This window comes from Micrasema longulum, unplaced genomic scaffold (genome assembly GCF_059751315.1).
Source record: "Micrasema longulum isolate JH-2025_06_02 unplaced genomic scaffold, ASM5975131v1 h1tg001457l, whole genome shotgun sequence".
In the NCBI taxonomy this organism is placed as follows: domain Eukaryota; kingdom Metazoa; phylum Arthropoda; class Insecta; order Trichoptera; family Brachycentridae; genus Micrasema; species Micrasema longulum.
This window is the reverse complement of record NW_028278643.1, coordinates 22,787-46,603: the sequence shown is the minus strand read 5'-3', so window position 1 is coordinate 46,603 and position 23,817 is coordinate 22,787. Positions and strand designations below refer to the sequence as shown.

Sequence of the window (23,817 nt, the reverse complement as noted above, 5' to 3'; positions counted from 1 at the left end):
CTCTTCCTTAATCTCTCCTTCTTTCCTTTTTTCTTTTTCCTCTTTTTTCCCATTGAGTAATAGTTTTGATTTAAGGTAATTTATAAACAAATACTTTTATTTCTATTTTTATATATCTTTAGCTTATTAATCTTTTTTTTTCTATTGAATATGTTCTGTAACTTGAATTATAAAAATAAAACTTTTTTTTACAGGTTGGTTGGAAGAAATTGCCATCTGGCAATAAGCCCGCCAATGTACAAATAACATTATGTACAAAAAGTTAACTACAATTTTAAAAAAGAAATCGAACGAAAAAACGTCCGTCTGGAAAGATAGTGGTTGGCTTCTTCGTTTACTATGCTTGAGGTCCTAGATTCGATTCCTTGAAAGGGCAACGTGATTGTTTTTTTACACCACATTATCTCACTGACCCTGGATCTGCACCTGAAGCGTAAGACTTAACACCTCATCTTCATGTAACAGATGCTTTATTTGATGTATTCTGGATAATTTTTATAGCGCCATTTTTGTGGAAAATTCAAAACAAAACATTCCAACACGTCCTGCGGCTACATAGCGCATAAGCGGTTGGGATTTTAGTTCCCCGTTTCCAACAGATTATTTTAAATTTTAAATATATATAGGAGCCATATAAAAACATGTCTTGCAACTACAGTTCTGACAGATGGTTGCAATCTAGCCCCCATTTACATTTCACAAAAAAATACTAAGAAGTGTAAAAAAAAAAAAAGCTGGCATTTATAATCTAGACTACAACATATATTGCAGGTACAGAGCGCATTGACAGTTTGAATTCTGGACTCTATTTACAGGTAAAAATTAAGTTAGAAATAATGTTACAATAAAATTAAATTTACATTATAAGAAACCTAATATTATCAAATATCTTGCAGCTACAAAGCGCATTGACGAATGGAATGATGTAGATACGCTGCATTTATAGCACCAATACATTGTCCTATGCACTACTAGGTGCGGATAGGAAAATTCTGATGATGACGAACGAGCATTTTTTTGCTGATCGGCATCGCTAAGGACACTCAACTTTTCAAGCAGAATGTGTTTATCAAAGTGGATTTTTTTATATCACATTTAAAAAATACAAATGGGGGATTTCTTACATTAAACCCAACAAATGTGGCAGCTAAGGATCCAATAGTAATGACCAAAATGGTGACAGCCAGGGGAGCATTATAGGCTGGAACATACGACAAAGCGAGAAGGCCAAGAGCAGGCATCCATGTTCCTAAAAACAAAAAAGTTTACTTCACAATAATAAAACAAGACAAGAAAGTTAACATTTATCTTCAATTATATCTACAAAGTAAAATTAAGTTCTCGTTTTGTACACAAATATCGGTTTTTCTTTATTGACAGTCGAAGATAACTCTGTTAACTTCCGTTCGTATCGGGGCCCAGGGACTGAAATTATACAATAAACTACCAGACAAAACTAAACAAAAGACTCAGACAACCTTTACAAAAGATGTTAAAAATATTATGTACAATGGAATATATATTTAAAAATAAAAATTATTTGTTAAATGAATTTAATCCGTAAGAGTTTATAAATAAATCATTTTCAAATAAAAAAATAAATAAAATAAAATAAATAAATTGGTTGCAACAGAGGAAAAATATTTTTGAGAAGGTTTTCCGGTTTCAAATTTAGATCTGAATAACTTCTTAGGAAGAAAATCCAGCCTGTCTGCAAATATTTGGACAGACTCAAAACATTGTTGAACAATAATAATATTTATGTCGGCCTCGTGGTGTAACAGTCAGCGCGTTTGTCTACCATGCAAGAGATCTCGGGTTCTATTTCTGCCAAGGTTGATTTGAAATATTTATTTAAAAGGCTGTTTCTCCACCAAAAATATTCTTAGTCCCTGGACTGGTACCTGAAGCGTGAGACTGATCATCTTACTTTTATGTAACAAAAATGATCAAAATACGCTGTGATTGGTGTGCCAATCCAGTGCCCTATGCATCATTAGGTGTGGTAAGGGAATGATGATGACGAATAATAGATGACTAACTTCCTTTACTTTTTTCACATCAATCCAATCATTATCAAACGGTATTCATCAACAAAAAAATAGTGGCCACATAAACCAGGCAATGACAGGTCGTAAGCCATGTAAATGCCTAGCGAGGGCGAGCCTGACTTGAGAGGACGCACAGAGAGGAGGTGGCAGCCGACAGAGATGCCGGAAGACTCTTTGTGGAAACTATATGCTAACAAAGGAACGGATATGGTATGATGAAATGTAGGAGATTTAAAAAAAAATAACGAAATATTCATTTGTTAGAATTAGTTTTTTTTTTGTGTTAAAAAACGAAAATACAAACATATGTATTTAAAAAAAAGAGAACTGACAGATGTGCTCCGCGACTTGTTAATGAAGAGGTTGCCGAAAAACCGTTGACCAAAAAAATATATTGAAAAAAGGTTAAATATCAACGTACATATAGAAAAGAAAAAAAAAAGTTTTATGTGAAATAAATAAACGAGCCAATGACAAGTCATAAGTCCTAGACTTCCAAAATACTTTTCAAAAATGCTTTCCCTCTCTGTTGCAATATATTTAAATACACCCTAAGGAGTGGAATCCAACCTGCAAACAAACATTTGGACATATTCGACTAACTTATTTAATTAACTGATAAAAAAAATTAAATTGAAAAGGTATTTTAAGGTAATGATTCAATAAAGGTTTCAGCTCTTTTACTTCACAATAGTCAAACACACGCAGAATAGGAATGTTACGCAGTGCGTAAAGTGGCTGCTTAAATCAACCAATGACAGGTCATAAACCCTGTTGATACCCAGACGTCGTATTACCTTCTAAAAATATTTTTTAAATTGTTGCAATCAATTTATGTTACATTTTGTTTCTTACCGATTGGAAATTCTAAAACGATCAAATCATATATAAATGACGTATTACTAAGATTTTTTAAAGTAAACCGTGTGTTACTTTTAAACTACTAAAGCGCTAATTGATCAATAAGGAAATTAAAAAAAAAAAAACCATTTTAATGATGGATTGTACCGAAATTAATAATTTATTTAAAAATGAGACTTTTTATTTATCGAGATTTATAAACATCTGCAAAGTGCATGTAATATATTATTATATTGTGCAATGAATTATCTAGTTCCAAAAACTCCTAATTACATATTTTTTTAAATATTATACAAACAAGACAAGATATTAATTACCTATTGTGTTGGCGACTTTTCTCGACGTTGTGATGGAACAGACTTGTCTATTGGTGAAATAATCTGACAGGAAACTAAAAAAGAAACTCATCACCCACATAGCGAGGTAAGGGAGAGATGAAAGAACTCCATTCTGAAAAAAAATTAATTACAATTAACGATTTGATTAATTATTAAGAGGATATAGGTAGCGGGCGGTTTGATGAATAGACATATTTTTCTGTCATTCTCTCACAGATGTCTCACTAAATACTGTTCAAAATGACAGTAAATTCCGTCCCTTCTGCTACTTCTTCTTCAACCTTCTGTCCTCTACTGCTGGATATAGGCCTCTTCCATTTCTTTCGATCGGTTACTGCTTGCATCTAATTTTTACCCCCCACAGAGGTTTTGTCGTCGGACCATCTTTTTTTAGGTCTTCCAACGCCTCTCTTATTCTCCCAAGATCTCCATCTTAAAATTTTAGTGGTCCATCTTGTGGGGTCTTGTCTCGCAACATGTCTTGCCCATTGCCACTTCAATCTTGCTACGCCATCCATAATTTCCGTTATTCTGGTTCTGTTCCTAATTTCCTCATTTTTCTCTCTTAGGCTTATACCAAGCATGGATATTTCCATGGATCGCTGTGTGCATTTAAGTTTTTTTACATTTATTTTTGTAGGGGCTATGCTCTCTAATGTATGTAGTCACTGTCAGTATACATGATATTACTACAGTATCTCTGTTTAAGTAACGTCCGAAGAAACATCTCCTTTTTCTTCCTTAATCTCTCCTCCTTTCTTCTTTCCTCTTTTCTCCTATTTTCCATTAAGTAATGGTATTGATTTAAGGTAATTTATACAGAAATACATTTATTTATATTTTTATACATCTTGAGCTTTTTGTTGAACTTGATTTTTAAAAATAAAAGTTTTATTTTATCGGTTGGTTGGAAGAAATGACCATTTGGCAATAAGCCCGCCAATGTACAATTAACATTAATTACAAAAAAATAGATAAATTAAAATAAATGATTCATATGTTTTCCTTTTTAGACAAAAAAGATTTGAATTATACAATAGGGAAATATCACACACTACGAATATCGATAAAAACGTGTGGATTTCTGAAAAATGATATAAAATACAATAATTATTGTATTTTAAAAATCGATTTGGAAATTGTGGAAAAATGTTTCAATCCATAATTTAAACTATAAAATGTTTATAAACATTTTATTTTTAATTTTTATATATAGTATTAACAACGCTACGATTCTTTAAAGTTTTGTATTTCTGAAATTACTCTGCATGTGACGTCAGAGATTTTCTTCCGCTTATTCTCGGTAAGTTCTACCGATGGTCCTTTGACGGTAAGTAAGACTGGATATCTTTCACAGCTTCTTAATCATTGGTTGACTCATATGAACAAATGACATCCTTTCAAAGTGGTTCGGTTTTATCAAAATAAATTTTATATATTTTTTTCGTTTATTTCCACAAAACTTTTCTGCACAAATTAATGCTCTCATTTTTACCGCGCGCAAGAAAACATATTTTGTATCCCGTGGGGCTAAAGTTTCTCATTGAATATTATCGACTATTCAAACCGCTTAAATCACTGTCGGGAAATTCTTCAGCAAATCACTCAGAGAGCTCTTTTTTCAATGTAGTGAAGACGGTCATTTCCATCTCTCAGAAGCTATCAAAAATACCATTTTCTTTATTGGACTGAAAATAACCCACAGAAACTTCACTAAAGATCACTTCTTCAAAATCGTGAGCATCAAATTGACCGAAAATCATGCGAAAACTTCAGAAATCGCCTTCATCAATATATTGCTGCTGATGACCGTCATTTTGTTGATAAAATTTTCAAAACATGACGTTAAGATAATTTCATAATTATCTATTAATTTGATTAATTGTCTACCGTACCGTTGAGCTTTTCTTAAAGCTCCTCAAAACTACTCAATTGACTCCTTCACAACCTGTATTTATGTCCGCATTAAAATAATAATCACTTTCAACGAGGAAGTTCAGTCCTACGGGAAAATGGATAAAAAAATGTTTTCTTACGCGTGGTAAACATTAGAGCATCTATATACATGGTGAAGTTCCTTGAAAATTAATGAAAAAAAAATTAAAAAAACTACTTTAAATGAAACAATGTTTGATTATGTCCAATGCCTAGACTTCCATATTCCCTTCTCAAAAATGTTTTCCCTCTCTGTTAAAATAAATTTAAATACTTTAATTGACTTCACAAGTTCTTCTAAATCAATCAATGATGATTTGATATGATAGATGTCTGGTTTAGGAGAAGCCAATTCACCATTCAGCAGAACTTATCGAAGAAAACTTGTGACGTCATACGTGGAGTAATTTCAAAATAACAAAACTCAGTTTTTTTTATTGATTTGGTTTAGTTAGACAGTCTATTGACGAATGAAAAAATATTTTTAAACCTCTGAACATTGTTGAAAACAAATACATTTTCCTGTACGTAGTTGTGAGAAATTCCGCTAGATGGTACTAAGCGTATTAATTCTAGCTAATCTAGGTAGTGTTGTTTTAAAACGACCCTAGATGTCTCAAATATATGCTCGCTTTAAAAGTGATAAAGATAGGTAAGTTGTGATAATTAGAATATTGTTACCTGTTGAATGTCAGCTCCTAGTACTTTGTGAACATAGGATGGTATTTCAGCTAGAAGCGTCACATATCCCCAGAAACAGCCGATGTGGGCAACAGCTATGGACCAAACTGGTAAACTTGTAAGAATAGCTTTCCATGGAACTCTCAAATTCTAAAATAAAACAATAAAATTTGTATTATTTCCTAATTATTAAATTTTACAACATTATTAATCTTCTGTGTAGTGACACAATTAAAAGTACTGCTATTTTCAATGGTAGGATAATAAATTGGATTATTTTTACCATTTTGTGTTCGGGTGCATTAATGTTTTATTTGTTTTTGTATTTTTTTCTTATACTGCGCGTTACATATTATTATGTTTATTTATACATTGTTACGCAGTTTGCATGTGAATATTTTAAAACATAATAAATATATATATGGGTAGGTATATAATAATAAAATAATATTTAAATAGGTGACTGGAACTGAACCGGCCATAGCAAATTCGCACATAGAGGAAGTCATTTGCTTATTATTAAATCTTACTTTCAGTTGCTAAAGTTTTATAGTTTGGGAGATATGTCAATTTTTATACTTTATTGAGATTTTTCCAAATTCGACCTTCAAGCATTAAGAACATTTAAAGTTTTTTCTCTACATTTTAGTTTTTTTTTTTTACTATTTGTTAGTACTCATAAACATTTTAAATTAAAATACGTCGGAAATTCTCTCAAACTAGGGTTAAAAAAATAGATATTACGCTTTAAAAAAAAAACTTTAAAAAAACTTTACGAAATAATATTCAACCTGAAATAAAAATAAAAAGCTATGGGGTTTCAAAAATTTATTCTACTTTAATACCCGTATGCCGAGACAAATCTTAAGGTGAGGAAAGTACATTCTAATTTCAAATGCAGAAAACAACCCGAAGGTGAAGACAATAGAATGTACTTTCCTCGCCTTAAGGTTTGTTTCTGCATACGGGTATAAGTTAGTTCTCTTGTTCGTCACCTTCTTTTTTTTAAAGCGTTATATCTCATTTTTTTACCCTTGTTTGAGGGAAGTTCCGACTTATTTTATTCAATAATCTTTATGACTACCAACAAATAATAAAATAATACTAATTTTTTTTTTTAAATGTTCTGAATGCTTTAAGGTCAAATTTTGGAAAAATCTCAAACAAGTATAAATTTAAACATATCTCCCAAACTATAAAACTTTAGGGAAATTAAGGTCCAATAATTAGCAAATGACATCTTCTATATGCGAATTTGTTATGGCGGGTTCAGTTCCAGTCACCCAGTATAAAATTAAATTCACATGTTCCGGGTTTGATCCTCAGTGAGATTCGATTTTTTTGTTATTTCTCAAGTCTGGGGATTCTGTACAACTGTAATCGATCCTCACGCCCTTTTCAAAAAATATAGCTATTTGTTAATTGTCCAAAGCAAAAAAAAATTGTTTATCAGATAGGAGGTATAATACGTGTTTATTGATAAATGTAAACAAAGATCTACGATGTATGCAAGGGAAGCGATTTGCTGATAAATGTCGATAAATCTAATGTGATGGTTTTTGATAGAAATGAAGGCATGACTAAATGCGAAATTACTATGAATTAGTGTATCTGGAAAGTATGTTTACTAGGGACGGAATGACTGAGAAAGATATTGAAAAGAGGGTGAGGGTGAGTGCCAAGAACATAGTGAACGGTGCACTTAAATCAACCATGTCAAATAAATGCTTGTCGCAAGAGGCAAAATTAGCAGTTCACAATGAAGTCCTGGTCTCGCCCCTGATGTATGGGAGCGAATTATGGACTTGGAAAAACGGGGATGGAAGTAGCCTGAATGCTGTCAAAATGCGATCTCTCGGGCGAATGTTTAGTAAAACTATGTACGATAGATGCACAAATGTTGAGATTCCTACATTATGTAAGGTTAAGATAAGCGTTATCCACAAAATCAATAGTGGAACTCTGCGTTGGTTTGGACATGTAGAGCGAATGGACAGCGAAAGAACGGCAAAAAATATTTACAATGCGAATTTTGATGGATGCAGAAATAGAGGAAGACCAAAAAAGACATGGCATGACCAAATTCATCAAATACTTGAATAAATAAATGAGGAACGTTTGAGTTATAGATGAATAGTAAAAAAACTAAAATGCTAAGTAACAACCAACAATTCAACAAATAAATGTAATATTTGATAATGTTATTATGAAATATATTCTTTTTATTTCAACATAATGTCGAATTTCAAAACTGAATAAAATAATGACTTTTAAAATAAATTAATAAAGCTTCTTCATTTTATGAAGTTGATATTAAAGTTTATTGCACAGAGGCTGGATTTATCAAGTTTAATCGTAAATTTATGTGCAACACTTAACATTAATATAAATCAGATCAATAAATTTTATACTAATGTGACTAATCTTGGCAAAATTGCAAGGCATATTCTCAGCAATAAATTAACTTGTTTGAAACAGCTTTAATTTAACCCTTCATCACAAGATCTTTTATATTTAAAAAAAAAATCAAAATGATATTTCGTACGCTTAAAATCGATAGAAAAATATTTTTAAATATCCTAGATAGAAAATATTTGGAATAACAGGTATGTATCAAATTTACTTCGCTATCCAATGGTGATGTCATGGAAACTTTAGGTATGTAAAATTTTGTTTTTCTTAAATACATTTACTCAGGGAAAGCGAGAAAATATTGTTTATATTTTGCTTTACATAATTGTACAGCACATTGCCATTTAAATTTAGACAATATACAACGTTCCTTCGTTGATTCATATACCATCCATTCATCGTTTCATCTTTGTGAACTTCAGATGGAGGAAAATGAGCCATCAGACCTTTACGCTTCTTTTGTATTATCTCAGCTATGCATCTAATCCGCAACATTGGCATAATTTGTATTATTTGTTTTAGGTAATTTAAAAGAAATTTTTGTGATGCGAATCAAATAAAATACTCCGTAAGAGTTAACATAAAATTAGTGATTATTTTTTCATTATAATGCATAGAATTAAGAATAGTCCAGAAACCATACGCGCATCAAACAGAAGACGACGAAACTACTTTTAAACGAGTTGTTTTAGGTTTTGAGTATTTGTTTCTTTGTAAACGTCGCTAAGTACACACCTCCCGATTTTAATTTAACTATGCTGTGTTGTGTCGTTTTAAAGTTTAGAAATAGGCACTGCTGGGATCAAAAAAAAACAGGATGGGTATCACATTTGATGTGTAAGTAGCAAATGCATGACTGAATTTTTTTATTATTTTTCCATCTGTCAGATTGTCAAAGAAAATTAAATTGTCATTTTTTAATGTGGCCAGGGTAGTCAAATTTTTTACGCTACTTCGCTTTTCTAATGAGAGAAATTACGAGAATTGGACTTCTCGGATTAAACATCGCCGTGGTGGACATTTTACCGATATTATATTTGTAACATAATGGCATCAAATATTTTTTAACATGACGTAAAAATAAAAAAGTTTCATTTTTTAAGTTCAAAATTCATTAATTAAATAACTCTTATTAAATGACCCTTTACTTATCTTCTCTGTCGTTTCAATCAATGTTTCCGGGTGTACAATTAAATTCTAGAGAAATTAACAAATTGCTTTTTTGCAAATTTAATTGTCTTACATTTGTGTTATGATTATATTTTTCGCGATCTGGCAACATTACGCGGTGATTTCACGCATGTTTGCGGTGAAAGTGGGGCAAAGGGATTTTTTTGGACACATGTTACGATGTATATCTTCATCATATTTTTATTTATTTATTTTCTTCAATATTTTTTTGCTATTTGCTAATTTAACTATTAGAGTATAAAAAAAAGATATTAGAGTATAAAAAACAGTGTAGCATTATAATGACTGCAGTTGTTCTCCGGTTGGTCCCTTTTTCTCTTATATCACTCAAATTACATACATTAATATTATTATTATAAATTAAATTTCTCTTTTGAAATTTTGTATTACTACTAAAATCGCTTTAATGAAATTTTATCGACTTCTCTTGGTTTAAAATCTTTTCCTTATATTGCTTTTTCAAATTTTAAATGACCACTTGCTATACTTGTTATTCCTTCTTTATTTTTTCTTTTTTCTCTGCTGCCATTGGCATGTTTTTATACTTTTTATACTTTTAAACTACTTTTAATTACTTATATTATATATATTAATAAAATCAATATATTGCTGCTCTTACTATAATGTGGCATTAATTTTGAAGATGTTTTTTAAATTGACCTAAATTTAAATTTACTGTCTTATATTTCACTTAAAGATTCTTCTCATCGTTTCTTTGAATCCCTTAAAATAAATATGTGTTTATGTTTTTCCTTTTTTAAAAAAAATGTTATTACTATTTTATTTTATTTTTACATCTGAGCATGTTTTTCATTCTTTATTTCCATTCTTAATTCTTAATTACTCTTACAAATTTTCTTCATTTTTAATATTATTTCCATTTGTTAATACTCACTACAAACTACAAACCTTAAAATATATTTTTTTCACTTAAATTTTAATTTTTAAACAACTTTCATTTATGTTTTCTTTTTCCTTCTCTTTTTTATACTTTCATAATTAACCTTACATTTAATTGCTTTTTAATATGGAAACTTCACTAGTCCATTAGAATTAAGTCCAATTGTGTAAAATATTAAACTTTGTAACTGTACTGTATGTTTCCTGAATAAAAGAAAATAAAAAAAATAAAAAAATAATAAAATAAATCTCACTCTCACTTTAAAAAAATCGTAGAGATACGTGAGTGTTCTCCCAAGAAAAAAAATGGTTCAACATCAAAGTTAAAAATCTCACCTCATGTATGTGTACTTGGCCCAAAGACTCTTGGATGTAAAGCTTCTCTTCTTCGGAGATGGTTTTGTGTTGAGCGGGACTGTCGGATCCAAAGATCTGCAGCACTCCAGCGAAGACGACGCTGACCAGGCCCATGCTATAGAAAATGGCTGGCCATCCCCAAGTACTACCAGCGAGAAATCCGCAAGAAGACATGGATACCACTGTACCAAATTGGGCTCCTGTAAACAAAAGATTTTTTATTTATGTTCAAATCATTAACTTTCTGGTCAAACATTTTAATTAATGTTAGTGAATAAGAGTATTAAACAACTCGCCGACTTTTATGTCTACCGGTTTCGAGACGTACCCGTCTCTCAAGTTCAACCTTAATGGCAAATTACTATAAAAAAATCACATGCCTTATGATATATTTTTATCAAAAATGTTTGAAAAACAATCTTGTACCCAAATTTATAGAATCCAAATTTGTATTTTTTTAAATTCATCAGCTATTTCTCATTATTCAATAATGTTCAACCCATTGGCTCCTCATTTTCCTAATCCCTACCACAAAAAATTCTACAACATACATTTGAATATTATTAACCTAATTTTAGTGCGTGTTCGGATATGGTGGTGTCTGCATCCCCTTTAACTCTGCATGTAATTTATGTATTCTTTCGTAAATACTATGTATACTACGGTGATGATAAAGGTGTATTTTAGTATTTGCATGTTAGTGCAGTGAGTGTCCTGACGAAGATACAGGTTTGTCTCGAAATCAGTGGACATAAAAAGTCGGTGAGTGGTTAAATACTAATATTTACTAACATTAATCAATAGATTTTTTATTGTATTTTAACTAATATATTTTCAAGTCTTTGAATTGATGGTGATTTTAGTTTAAATATTATTCATTTAAGATTTATATATTACTAAACATTTAAAGCAGATTTTCTTATGTATGAAATGAGGGTGATCGATTTTATGCTACAGGACAAGGGTCCACGATTATAAAATATTAAATCAAACTTCTCAGTTAATAAAAATTTTACGTTCATGTCGTAGATCCAATCCGTAACCTCTGACATGATAAGAAAATGAACTAACTACTAACTAGTACAAAAAAGAGCAAATATACTCGTGAATCTGTCGTGAATCTGCCAAATAGTTTAATCAGACACTCAATTGGGTGGCTAGGCTGTCCGTTTAATGCCGGGATTAAGTTGAATGGCTAGGCCGTTCGTTGAATGGACGGTCAGTGCTCAACGTTCAGCCTGTAAATCGGTTGAAAGCTAGCCCTTTGGAAACGGCCGAACCAAAAACCGCCGGGTAAGGTAAAATAGGTTGAATTAAGTTTAGATAAAATATGTTAATCTATGGATATTTTATGGGCAGAATAACGTTGCTCTAGTAAGTTGTGTCGTGGAGCTTCGACAACAACACACCACTCCACAACACATGAGAGCAATTAGCGGGAAGGATTAATTACCTTGGCCCTACAACTCACTCAAAGCTAACTCAAAGAAACTTTACCTTCCTGGCTCCGAATTTTTTTTATCAACTTCCGGCAGCCATTAAGAACTCCACAAGTGCCAATGTATTAAAGATAAATGTTTGCAATTAGTTGCTGCACATCGATAGGGCTAGGTTGTCAAGTTCGAGATTAGCAATTAGCAAAAATTAACAAATCTGCTTTCCTTCCATACTTTCACTTTTATTTGCTTTTTATATATCTTGATATTTTTATCAGGTAGAAGAATTTGTGTACCTGGGAAGTATGTTTACTAGGGACGGAAAGGCCGATAAAGATATTAAAAGGAGGGTGAGTGCCGGGAACAGGGTGAACGGTGCACTAAAATCTACTTTGGCAAACAAATGTTTATCGCAGGAGGCTAAACTAGCAGTTCACAACGGAGTTCTAGTTCCAACTCTAATGTATGGGAGCGAAGTATGAAATTGGAAAAATAATGATGAAAGTAGGTTGAATGCTGTCGAAATGCGATCCCTCAGGCGAATGTGTGGTAAAACGATGTATGATAGGTGCACAAATGTCGAGATCCGTGAAGTGTGTAAGGCTGAGACATGCATTATTGACAGAATCAAGAAAGGGGTGCTGCGTTGGTTTGGACATGTAGAGCGAATGGACAGCGAAAGAACGACTAAAAGGATCTACGATGCAAATGTTTATGGATGCAGAAAACGAGGAAGACCGAGAAAGACATGACACGATCAAGTCCATCAAATACTTGAAGATGGACATGTCAAAAGTAGGAATAATCGGCGTGCGTGCATAAGAAGATGTATGAATGTAGAGGAAGCGAGGTCTGTATGCCAAGATATAGTGTTATGGCGTTCTATCCTCTCTGCCTACCCCTACGGGGAAACGGGGTGATGGTTTGTTGTTGTTGTTGTTGTTGTTGTTGATATTTTTATGTTTTTTCACTTTGTATTATTTTATTTAGTACTTACTTATATTTGGCATATTTTTTCAACTCTTTCTTCTTACTATGGTTTAGAGTAAGTTTCTGGAAACCATATCTTAATTACGTTTTTATATATATTTTCTTTTCTTAATGATTTCAAATGATACTATTATTTTATTTGTTTTTCAATACAACCATATTTTTTTATTATTTTGTTGATTTCAATGATAGTGTTATTTTGTTTATTTGATTACGTATGAATCTAAATTTTTATAATTTGTATTTTAATATTTATATCTAATTATCATTTTAACACTGTATTCTTTGTAATTGTATTATTTATAACTTAAATAAAATATTTTTCTGGATTTTCATTCTATTGCTTCACATATCAATATAATTTAATCTCATTTATTTTACTATGTATTTTTTAGTGTTAATTATTATAGATTGACACGAGCACAGACTAAAAAACCTTTATAAGTTCATCAATATTTAAAGGAGTGTTATTTTGAATTACTAAATAAATAAAATGTAATTTTACGTTAGGCCCTAAGACGGAGAATGTAAAAATATACGTGAAAGAAAACAGAACTTTCTAAAACTGTTTCCAGGTATAAGTTGTCGGTACTAACTAACTTACGTAATTTTTTTATGAAAAATCCAACGTTTTACTTTACATATTAAATTACATATTTCATTACATTTTTCATTAGTAATAAAAATTACCAATCAGCGAAAGTGGTGGTACCTATCGCGGACCTGATGACTGCCCCTTGACTGTGAATGAATTATTTTATAAAATAATTGAACCATTTTGTTTTAAAATATGATATATTATGTAATTTGTTGACAGTACTAACCTCCGTATACAAAAGTGCTGTACCTCGACCTTTCGCTAACTGGAGCCCATTTTCCTATGAAGGTATGCAGAGCTGGTAAGAAAAATCCTTGTGCCAAACCTTGGATGACCCTGCACGCACAGACTGCCTGCCAACCGCCCTGTAAAAATAATATTACGTAAAGCTAATAAATTATATTACTCAGTCTGTGGCTGACGGAAAATAAAATAACTGGTAATGTAATATTTTATTTTTGCGTACAAGAGACCCAACTACGTACAAACTAAGAAATAAATCAATTTAAAAATACAATAAGGAAATGTAAATATTTTTTTACAATTTTAAATTAATAAGGGTCTATGAAATACTGTCGAGTAGAAAAATATTTTAATCATAACAAATAGGATAATTTTTGTTTATAATTTTAAATTCCTGCGAAAACGGTTTATTGCGTTGGCTACGTCGCTTATACGTCAAAATAAAAATAAATCTCTATTCAAAAGGTTAGAATTTGTTTGTGCAATTGGTTTGTGTAGTTAAAAATACAATACTAATATTTAAGTTAAGGATGCCTCGTTTTTTCTTAACCAAAATTAGTTTTTTTTTAAAGTCAGTAATCTGATCATTTAATTCTGGCGATCGGCAAAGTCGTCTAGTTTATGATTCTTTACTTGGATGACGGCATACACATATAAAACCGTTTTTTAAAAACATAATTACATAGTACGTACATCTATAAAAAGAGTTCCCAAGACTTAAGAATTTTAGGATTTTATAACACACCCGCACACCCATGGGTGGTTCAGATTGCAAATTAAATTGTGTTTTATTATGATTACAGGATGCCAAATAGTAACTGTGATATGCGAAAATTATCTTGTGGTTTTTTCCGTTTTTAATTGTGCTTCTTAAACCGCGGACTCAAACGTATGAGTTCAATCCAATCCAACAAAAAAATCCATTTATACCAAAAATCTAATTGGTTCATCTGTTATCGAGTGATATAATAACTTTAAATGCATATAACATTCACCATTCTGATATGTTAACATCTTTTTTTTGTCATTACTCATGGAAATGTGTCATTTTTATTTATACTTGTAAGGTTCATAGCCCATAATCGATGACACAGACATGCTTAAACGTTTCACCTGAAATAGTGTGATGACCGAAGAAAGCAATGTCATCATTTTCTATAGAATTCAATACAACATTATAATGCAACTCTAGCAGTATTGCACATAAAACGGAAGCATCGTTCTGCAGTACATTCACAACGTCGCTACCATGAAGAATTGAACTACAAAGGACGTGGTGTATAAAGAGACCACAGGACGCAACGCCAGTCAGTCAGCCCAACAAGTTCACTTCAGTCAGTCAGACCAGCTCGACGAAGTCACTCAACTCCAGCATATAGTTCAAATGCAGTCTCTTCAACTCATCATTGCCGTTACGCTCGTGCTACTCAACCAAGTGCTGTATCTTTTTCGCCATGTAATAAATACGCATTAAACAGCAACCTCGTGTCTTCTCTGTCAATCTCCAACTTGGGTACGAGCTCCAACCCTCAACAACCTCATTACTACATAATCTTTGGATGGAACAGCAGAAAAAATCATTTAACTTTTGCACAGTCTGTAATCATCACCGTTCCCTTGGACCCAAAGGTACAAATGATCAGTCCCGTGTTAACCAGCCAATTTTAATTAAATTTAATTTAATTAAATTCTTTTTTGCACAACAACAGTACAGGAGGCCCAATTACAGTTGTAAATTATATCACAGATCACCCAGGCTTGAGAAAAATCACATTTAATGTTTGTGTTCTCACCGGGAATCGAACCCGGAACCTTCCGTGTGTAAATTCAATTCAATGATTTTTCAATTAATTTATTTAATTCAATTAATTTATTTTAAATATAACATATACATTACAAAAATATATTCAATACGTACATATTATAAAAAAGAAAAAAAAATCACGAAAGAGACTCATGTCAAAGTAGTAGAAGAATCCTGCTCCGGAAAACCCCTTCGGATACATGGAACAGATAAATATCCAGAGCGATGTTGTTCAGCATAGCGGCAGCCCTTCCAACAGGCATAACCATAGGCAGGTTGGTCCTGAATATCGGAATATGAAACAATCTATGCTGACCCTGTCTTAGGTAATTATCAGGAACATACAAACCAATGCTCATCATAATTTCAGAATTATCGATCATACTGCGCAACAATCGATAAAAATGTGTAGTCAAATACACATTCCTTCTAGTCTCTAAACTGTTGTAGCCAAGCATACCCTGGAGAAACTCGGTCAAGGATAATAAATCAAGCGTCTTGAGCACTACACCACGGAGGCCGCCAATGACAAATCATAAGCCTTGTAAACGCGTAGACTCCCATATTTCTTAGTAATTCTTTTATTTCGGCCTCGTGGTGTAATTAATGGTCAGCGCGTTAGCCTGCCATGCAAAGAGGTCTCGGGTTCGATTCCTGACATGGTTTATATGAAATATTTATTTGAAAGAGTGTTTTCACACTAGAATATTTTATAGTCCCTGGACCTGAAGCATAAGCCTGATCATCTTACCTTAATGTAACGAAAATGATCAAGGTACGCTGTAATTGGTGTAAAAATGCAGTGTCCTATGCACCATTAGGTGCGGAAAGGGAACGATGATGATGATGATATTATCTCTTTATCTATTTAGTTTTACACTGACTGTTGAGTTCTTCTCTATAAATACCTACACCTATATTTTTCATCCATGTGGTTCAAATAAACGAATCAATAAATCACATACCGAACGTATTGATTAAGACAGATTATAGGGGTACTTTATTGACAGTAATAATAGGCGTATTTTTTAATCTGACGATATAAATTGTGGCGATTTTGATCGTGAAAACGACCAATAAAACACTACAAGATATCTAACCTCTTCCTTTCAAGGATTTTAGTACCGGTTCTATACCTACCTAAATATAACCTGAATGTGCTTTATTTCCGTTTCAATATGAAAAATTAAGATTTATGACATAAAATTTAAATTAGAATTTAGTTTTAAATTTAAATTCCGTTACGATTATTGAAATATTGTATTTTACTATAAAGGTCTCACGAATTTATTTTACAGATTTAATTAATAGCTGTTAGACATAGGCATGTAAGTAAAACGTTAAATCAATGGTTTGTTTATATTTTGAATTCAGGGGCCTTTATTTAAACAATAACATAAAATTCACAGAAAATTTTGTTAATAAAAATGATATTAAATTTAGCAAAGAGTTGAACGATTTCGTTTTTTTTTTGTTCTTCTGAAGACATAATTATTATAACTATGGCTGCATCATCTGCATGGCATGTGATGTTAATGACCTTATCTTCCTTAGTAGATTACTTTTTTTTTATTTTCAATGCGTTTTTTTTATATATTTATTCTGCTTGTGTAAGATAAGGATTTTGGCGTACATATTGTCCCAAATTAAGTTGTTGTAACTCTTTGGAATGTAATTCGATGTATTATACTTGTAAAATACCTCGTGTTATATGATTTATAAATAAATAAAAAGAAATTTTTAAAAAACACATTTTTTTCAAAAACATTATTAAGTATTTGATTAACGATGTTCCAAAAAAATGCAGACACAAAAGAGTGACTTGTGGATTTTAAATTTTGCTCAAATATACTTGTATGCTGATAATTTTCGGAATGTTCATGAAACAATATTTTTAAGCATTTGTTTTCTCATGCATACATATTTAGATGTTAGTTACATGTGAAATTGTACATTAAAATAATCTGAAACGTCATATAAAATCCCAAAATTCGCGGATAAAACATTAAGACTACACATCATCATCATCATTTCCTATCCGCACCTGCTGGTGCAAATTCTGTACAGCTGATAGACCCCTGTTATTACTTAGACGAATTTCTTAGTAATTCAGTTTTTGCTCATCTCGTGATATCATCAGATCATTATCAAAGTGAATACCAGCCAGAAAAAGAAACTAAATTGCCGAAAACTGTGATGAATAGATTTTAGTTTCAAACGTGCTTTTTATTCGAACAAAAAACTGTGCTGGGAAATTTTAGATCCTGTTTCTATTGTACGTACTCGAATATAACCTTCCGAAAAAAAACAGTTCTTCATTTCATATATTTTTAAAAATAAAATTAAATCATCCAAAACTAGCATGTAGCCTATCATATGGTAGAAAATTCTATCCTCAGGGCCTCGTGAAATCGGCCCTCCGAGGCTTATACTATATTATTTACGATACATCCTTATTTTAGGAATGGAAAAAACATTATCATAAAAAATATTGTTGTGACCTATTTTAAAATTTTGTTAAAAAATAAAAATGTGAGATAAATATGAAGGATAATAGTTATGAGCGATAATACTTATTATTACACTTAACGTCCTGGACGCGTACGAAAATGGGTAAGTAAGAATCTCACCCGCATAAATAAAGGTTTCAACTCTTCACAAACATCAACAGATGGAAGAATTGAAGGAATAAAGATGTTCAAATATGGGCAGAATGGTGTATGTTACACAGTGTGTAAAGTGGCCACTTATACCAGCCATTGACAGGTCATAAGCCCTGTAGATGCCTAGACTTCTAAATTACCTTCTCTTAAATGTTCTTCATCTCAGTTGTAATATGTTAATAATATAAGAAAGATAAAAAAAAAATCTGTTAAAGATTAGAAGGTACGTTTTTTTATTATTACTAATGCCCTTTCCGCACTTAATGGTGCATAGGGCACTGCATTTTATTTTATAGTAATTAATGAAGGAAATAAAAAAATAAAACAAACATTTAAATATTCCTCGTGATTAAAGGGCAACAAAATATATCTTAGAAAGAAGAGTTAATTATATTTTGTTTAAATCCAGGATAGTGCGTGTACCATATTTCCTTCTCTTAAATGTTCTTCATCTCTGTTGTAATATGTTAATAAATTATGAAGTTATGTGAAAAAGAAAGAATAAAAACTTTCTACGAAAAACTGTTTTCAAAAAAATCTAAATAAAAATATAAAATAATTCAGTCAAGCAAAAACATAATTTTTCAGAAAGAATACACGTGGATACTTTTAAAAAAATGAACAACCTTTTGGGCATTCCGTAGAAAAAAAATACTGTGGAATATCTAATTGCGTTGCATGTGCCCAAAAATGTTACATAAACTATGATTGTAGGTGTGAGGCACCCGAACGAACTGTGAACCCACATATCTCATCCTACGCGCAAGGGACTACTAAAACAAAGCAAGCTATCGATACGTAAGTTTTTTTACTCCAGGGCCTCGATTATGATGAGAAGACAAAGACGTCATACCTTCACCTTGACGGTATAGTTGAAGATAAATTCCCTAATGATTATAAATATATACTACCAACCCCCAGCCTACAAGTTTTGGGTAGGTACGTCGATATTAATTAAGGAGAAGCGGTACACATATCTACGCTCTAAAATGACATAGCTTCAGTATGACGTCATAGTTAAAGATAAAAGTCTCCCTAGCGACTACAAAGGTATAGTACCGATTGATTTTTGCTTGAATTAGGATTCATTGGAGTTTGTAATCGCTTTGAAGTGAGCACTTTTTATAACAGAAGCCTATTTAAAATGAAAATGAGAACTATGTTAAATGTTAATGACGTAAAAAACGCGGACTAATTGTTTGCGATCATTTCACTGGCTTGTTTTGATCATATGATGTCGATATGACAAGTAGGTAGAACATACCGAGGTAAGATACCGATAGTACAGAAGTTAAGTATACCGTCTCGATATATCCAGATGAAGATAGCGTTCATAATCGAGGCCCAGCTACTAAATGGGAGGGGATGCGATGTTTTCAACTCCATATATATATATATAAATATTTTAATATATTTGGCCCCTGTATTTAGTAGCCTAACGTGTCATGTACAAGGCTAAAGTACTTGGAGAAAAATCGTTTTTTTTTATCTCGGAAGTGGGATGTTCGATCACTGATTTTGGTTTATTACCTTTATGAGTCCAATCACCATTGTTGCAAAGTCCAAAAACAATGGCGCGTGATAACTTCTTTTAACAACAGTGTGGATATCTGTTAAAGATATTCTATCTTTCCTGCATTCTGCTTCAAGATTATGGCGTTGTAAACTGAAAAATGGGCACTGAAAAAACAGATGTTCGATACTCTGTGAAGAAATATCATCGCATGGACAATAGTCATCATTCCTTAATTTAAACCTATATAGGTAACTTCTCATACCTTCGTGTCCGGTAAACATTTGAGTCGTTTTGAAAGTACTTTGGTGATGACGACGGAAGTTTGCTGCATCAGCCAGCGTTGGGAAAAAACATTTTAGTTATTTTACTTGTAGAAGAAGCGCGGTAATAATTCTCCCAACGCTGCTGCGTATTTTGTTTTATACAGTGTTTCGCAAAGCTAAGAGGAAATTATCAGAAAAAAGGTGCCGTTCTTTTACAATTTCATATGTACTGAGCTTTAATTATGTGCCGGGTGTTTCGCACCGGAGTTCATTGAGGCCGGGTTAAAAAAATAATATTCATATGATAGGTTTGTGCGTACACCAAATTTAGGGACTAGAATGCAAAACGGAAGTATATTTTTAGACCCTCAGCTAGATGCAATAAATTTAATAATGTTAAGGTCAAAAATGTTTTTAATATATTAAGAAACGCCCATTAATTACTCATTCCTGAGAATAATGGCATTTGCTTATTTGTATTTAAAATCCGTTAATATTAACAAAGCCATAAAACTGACAGTTATGATAGGAAATGACCTCAAATCAACATGGTTCTGTGCAACAAGCGACATGTAGGTTCAATCATTAAATATATCTCAATACGGAATTAAACAAACCACGGTGTCTTCAATTATTAAGTGAACGTTTGCTGAGTTATAAAATAAAATGCAAGGATTTTGATCGGCACGATAGATAGTCTTTGAAATTATCGATCAAGCCATAAATAATCTACGAAGCAGTGTATGGTTTATAGGATTGCATAATGCACCAGACATAAGACATTTTAGTCATGCAATTACCAACATAAAAAATGTGATTATTAAGCAAAATATTGCATTTTGATACCATTTTCGAAGTTGTTTGATTATTGTACTGGAATATGGTAATCTCGTGGTAAAGCGGAGATTAAATCGTGGACCACTGATTAGATTTGTTCACTCAATTATCGCGTTTTTAATGTAATAATTAAACAATAGATTTATTTTTAAAGAACCTTGACTTTTGTTTTTCTATTTTTAATACAAACTTTTTCTATCTTGTTGTTTTATGGCTTTTTTCCCAGTTGGAGTTTTTTTCAGAAAAAATATAAATGTAAACGCATATGTATTTAAATGTTGTGTAGATATTTACACTATAGCTGAGCTAATATCTACCGGTTGATCTATCATCAACGCCCCAGCAAATGTTTAAAATCTATAAGTGTTCATTGTGCGAGAAAAATACGGCTGTTGTAAAAAATAATTATAATTAATATTACGCTTTAAATTATCAGGCACACTTTTACAGGTTTTTACGGGTTTACTTTTACATGTTTACATGTTGAAAATAAAATATTAAAACAAGACAACTTAGAAAGAAATCTTAGAAATTAAAAAAGCGATTCATAATAAGAAAAAAAAAATAATAACCAAATAAAAAATATTTCAACAATGTTTGAGTATGTCCAAATGCTTGCAGACTGGCTGGATTTTCTCCCTAGGGTAGAGTAGAGAAACAATATTTATTTTAGTCCTCTCCTGTCTAGCTTCGAAAATATTGATTTCAAATTACCACCCTTGTAAGGAAAAAAAATATTGGGTCCACGTGTAGTATTTAGTGAACATGATAAAAAGAATATAGGAATTAATTCATAAGTTACGTAAACCTTGACGAAGAAGCTTGTTTGCTTTGAAACCGGTTGGTGGTAAAAAACAATTATAAAAAATTCGTGGTTAAAAACAAAGTTGTTTTATTTATTTTATATGAATATAAATTTTATTTTGTTAGTTAGTAGCTATAAATTACCATTTGGCAATAAGCCGGCCAACATACAATTTACGTTGCGTACAAAAAGTAAAATAAAGAAATAAAAATGAATTTGGAGATTTGTATTTTAAGCCCTTTTACACTTTACTTCAAATATACTGATGATTAAGCATAAAATAAATATGAACGCGCGAGATCAAATATGATGATTTTCAGATAGAACGTTGATTTTTTTTCAACATTTTCAACAGGCTTTTGCACCACTGTTGTGGTGCAAAAGCCTGTTGGCCAGGAGGCCCAATTACAGTGGTGAATTACATTACAAAACACCCAGGCTTGAGAAAAATCACATTATTTTTTTTGTGTTCTCACCGGGAATCCAACCCGGAAACTTCCATGTGGGAGTCGACCGTCTTGATCACTACTCCACGGAGGCCCCCATGTTTTATTAAGTATATGTATGATCTTTACTTTCCCGTTACAAAAGTTATTTCACTACCCTAGCTTTAAATTTATATTGGATTTTAATTAAACATTTGGTCGATATTTATGTATTATTCATATTTAAAGCATTAACTTTGTGGTCAAACATTCTACATAATGTTATTAAATATTTGTATATGTGGTAGACCGGTAGACAAAGAAAAGTCGCTTAATGGTCATATACAAATATTTCAAAACATTTAGTGATATTTATGTGTTCAAATCTTCACGGCCAATAAATCCATAGTCCCAGATTATTTGGTTTTGACCGTGATAACAACAATGTTTGATTTTTATTTATGGCTAAATCGGCACTTCAGCGTATCATTTACAATGTGTTTAACCTCTAATGTTATTGAGTTAAAAATCTTCACAAATTTCCCATAAGGTTTAAACCATGATCTGATTAATGATAACACTAGGTTTTTTCTTCCATGCGATCAATAGTAAGTATGTAGGGACATGTTTTACAGGTTTTTTTACTATATTGTAAATTATATTTATTCGAATTACCAAGGTATTAAGCCATGTGGAATATGGCATGCAAAATATGATACCACAAATATTGTTTGTTCAGTTTAATACAGCTAACTTTAGCATAATATGGGGGGAAGGTGATTACAAACGCTAATAATATCTGTATGTATCGATTTTTTTTATTTTCTCTATCTACCTCAATATAACAAAATAAGATGTACCGAAGTGTTAAACGTGTTTTTAAGAAGATACTTTTTTATTTATTTATTATTTACACGTAACATTACTTTTTTTTTAAAAACATTTTTTAAGTTGTTTTTTTTTATTACAGGACTCACCAATATAATTTAAATGGCTGGTCGGTAAAGATCCTTTAGAAGAAAATATATGATCACACTTCATAATTGTATTATAGTTATGACTACTAAATTAAATATAAGGAGCGAAAAAAAAGTTTTCAAATAATATTTAGAAAATGTAAAAAAAGCAAAAAATAAGTACACGATATCGCAATTATAAGATAAAAAACAAATACAAAACCGGAATACCAAAATTTAAAACAGAAGTCTTAACATAATTAATAGGCATAAAGCCTTTTTTTTAAAAACATAATTACTTTACATATCTATATCAATATCTATATCTATATCTATATCTATATCTATATCTATATCTATATCTATATCTATATCTATATCTATATCTATATCTATATCTATATCTATATCTATATCTATATCTATATCTATATCTATTAGGGTGTCCCAGAAAAATTTAAGTTTTATTTTTTCAATGCATACCCTCTAATTTTGTTTGAATGATGTCAAAACACTGTGCCGACTTGCATCAGAACTTGTCAGAACTTACATAGT

General features: G+C 31.4%; 1 protein-coding gene across 1 annotated transcript in view; it reads right to left on the bottom strand.

The window, feature by feature from the left end:
- LOC148275333 (putative inorganic phosphate cotransporter) overlaps window positions 1–23,817 on the bottom strand; it is a 48,195-nt gene that overhangs the window by 4,725 nt on the left and 19,653 nt on the right. Inside the window, exons 3-7 of the mRNA XM_088235839.1 lie at window positions 13,977–14,115; window positions 10,706–10,926; window positions 5,867–6,016; window positions 3,230–3,362; window positions 1,125–1,249 (exon numbers count right to left, since the gene is read on the bottom strand). Coding sequence (XP_088091965.1) covers window positions 1,125–1,249; window positions 3,230–3,362; window positions 5,867–6,016; window positions 10,706–10,926; window positions 13,977–14,115 — 768 coding nt within the window. The remainder of the gene's footprint in view (window positions 1–1,124; window positions 1,250–3,229; window positions 3,363–5,866; window positions 6,017–10,705; window positions 10,927–13,976; window positions 14,116–23,817) is intronic.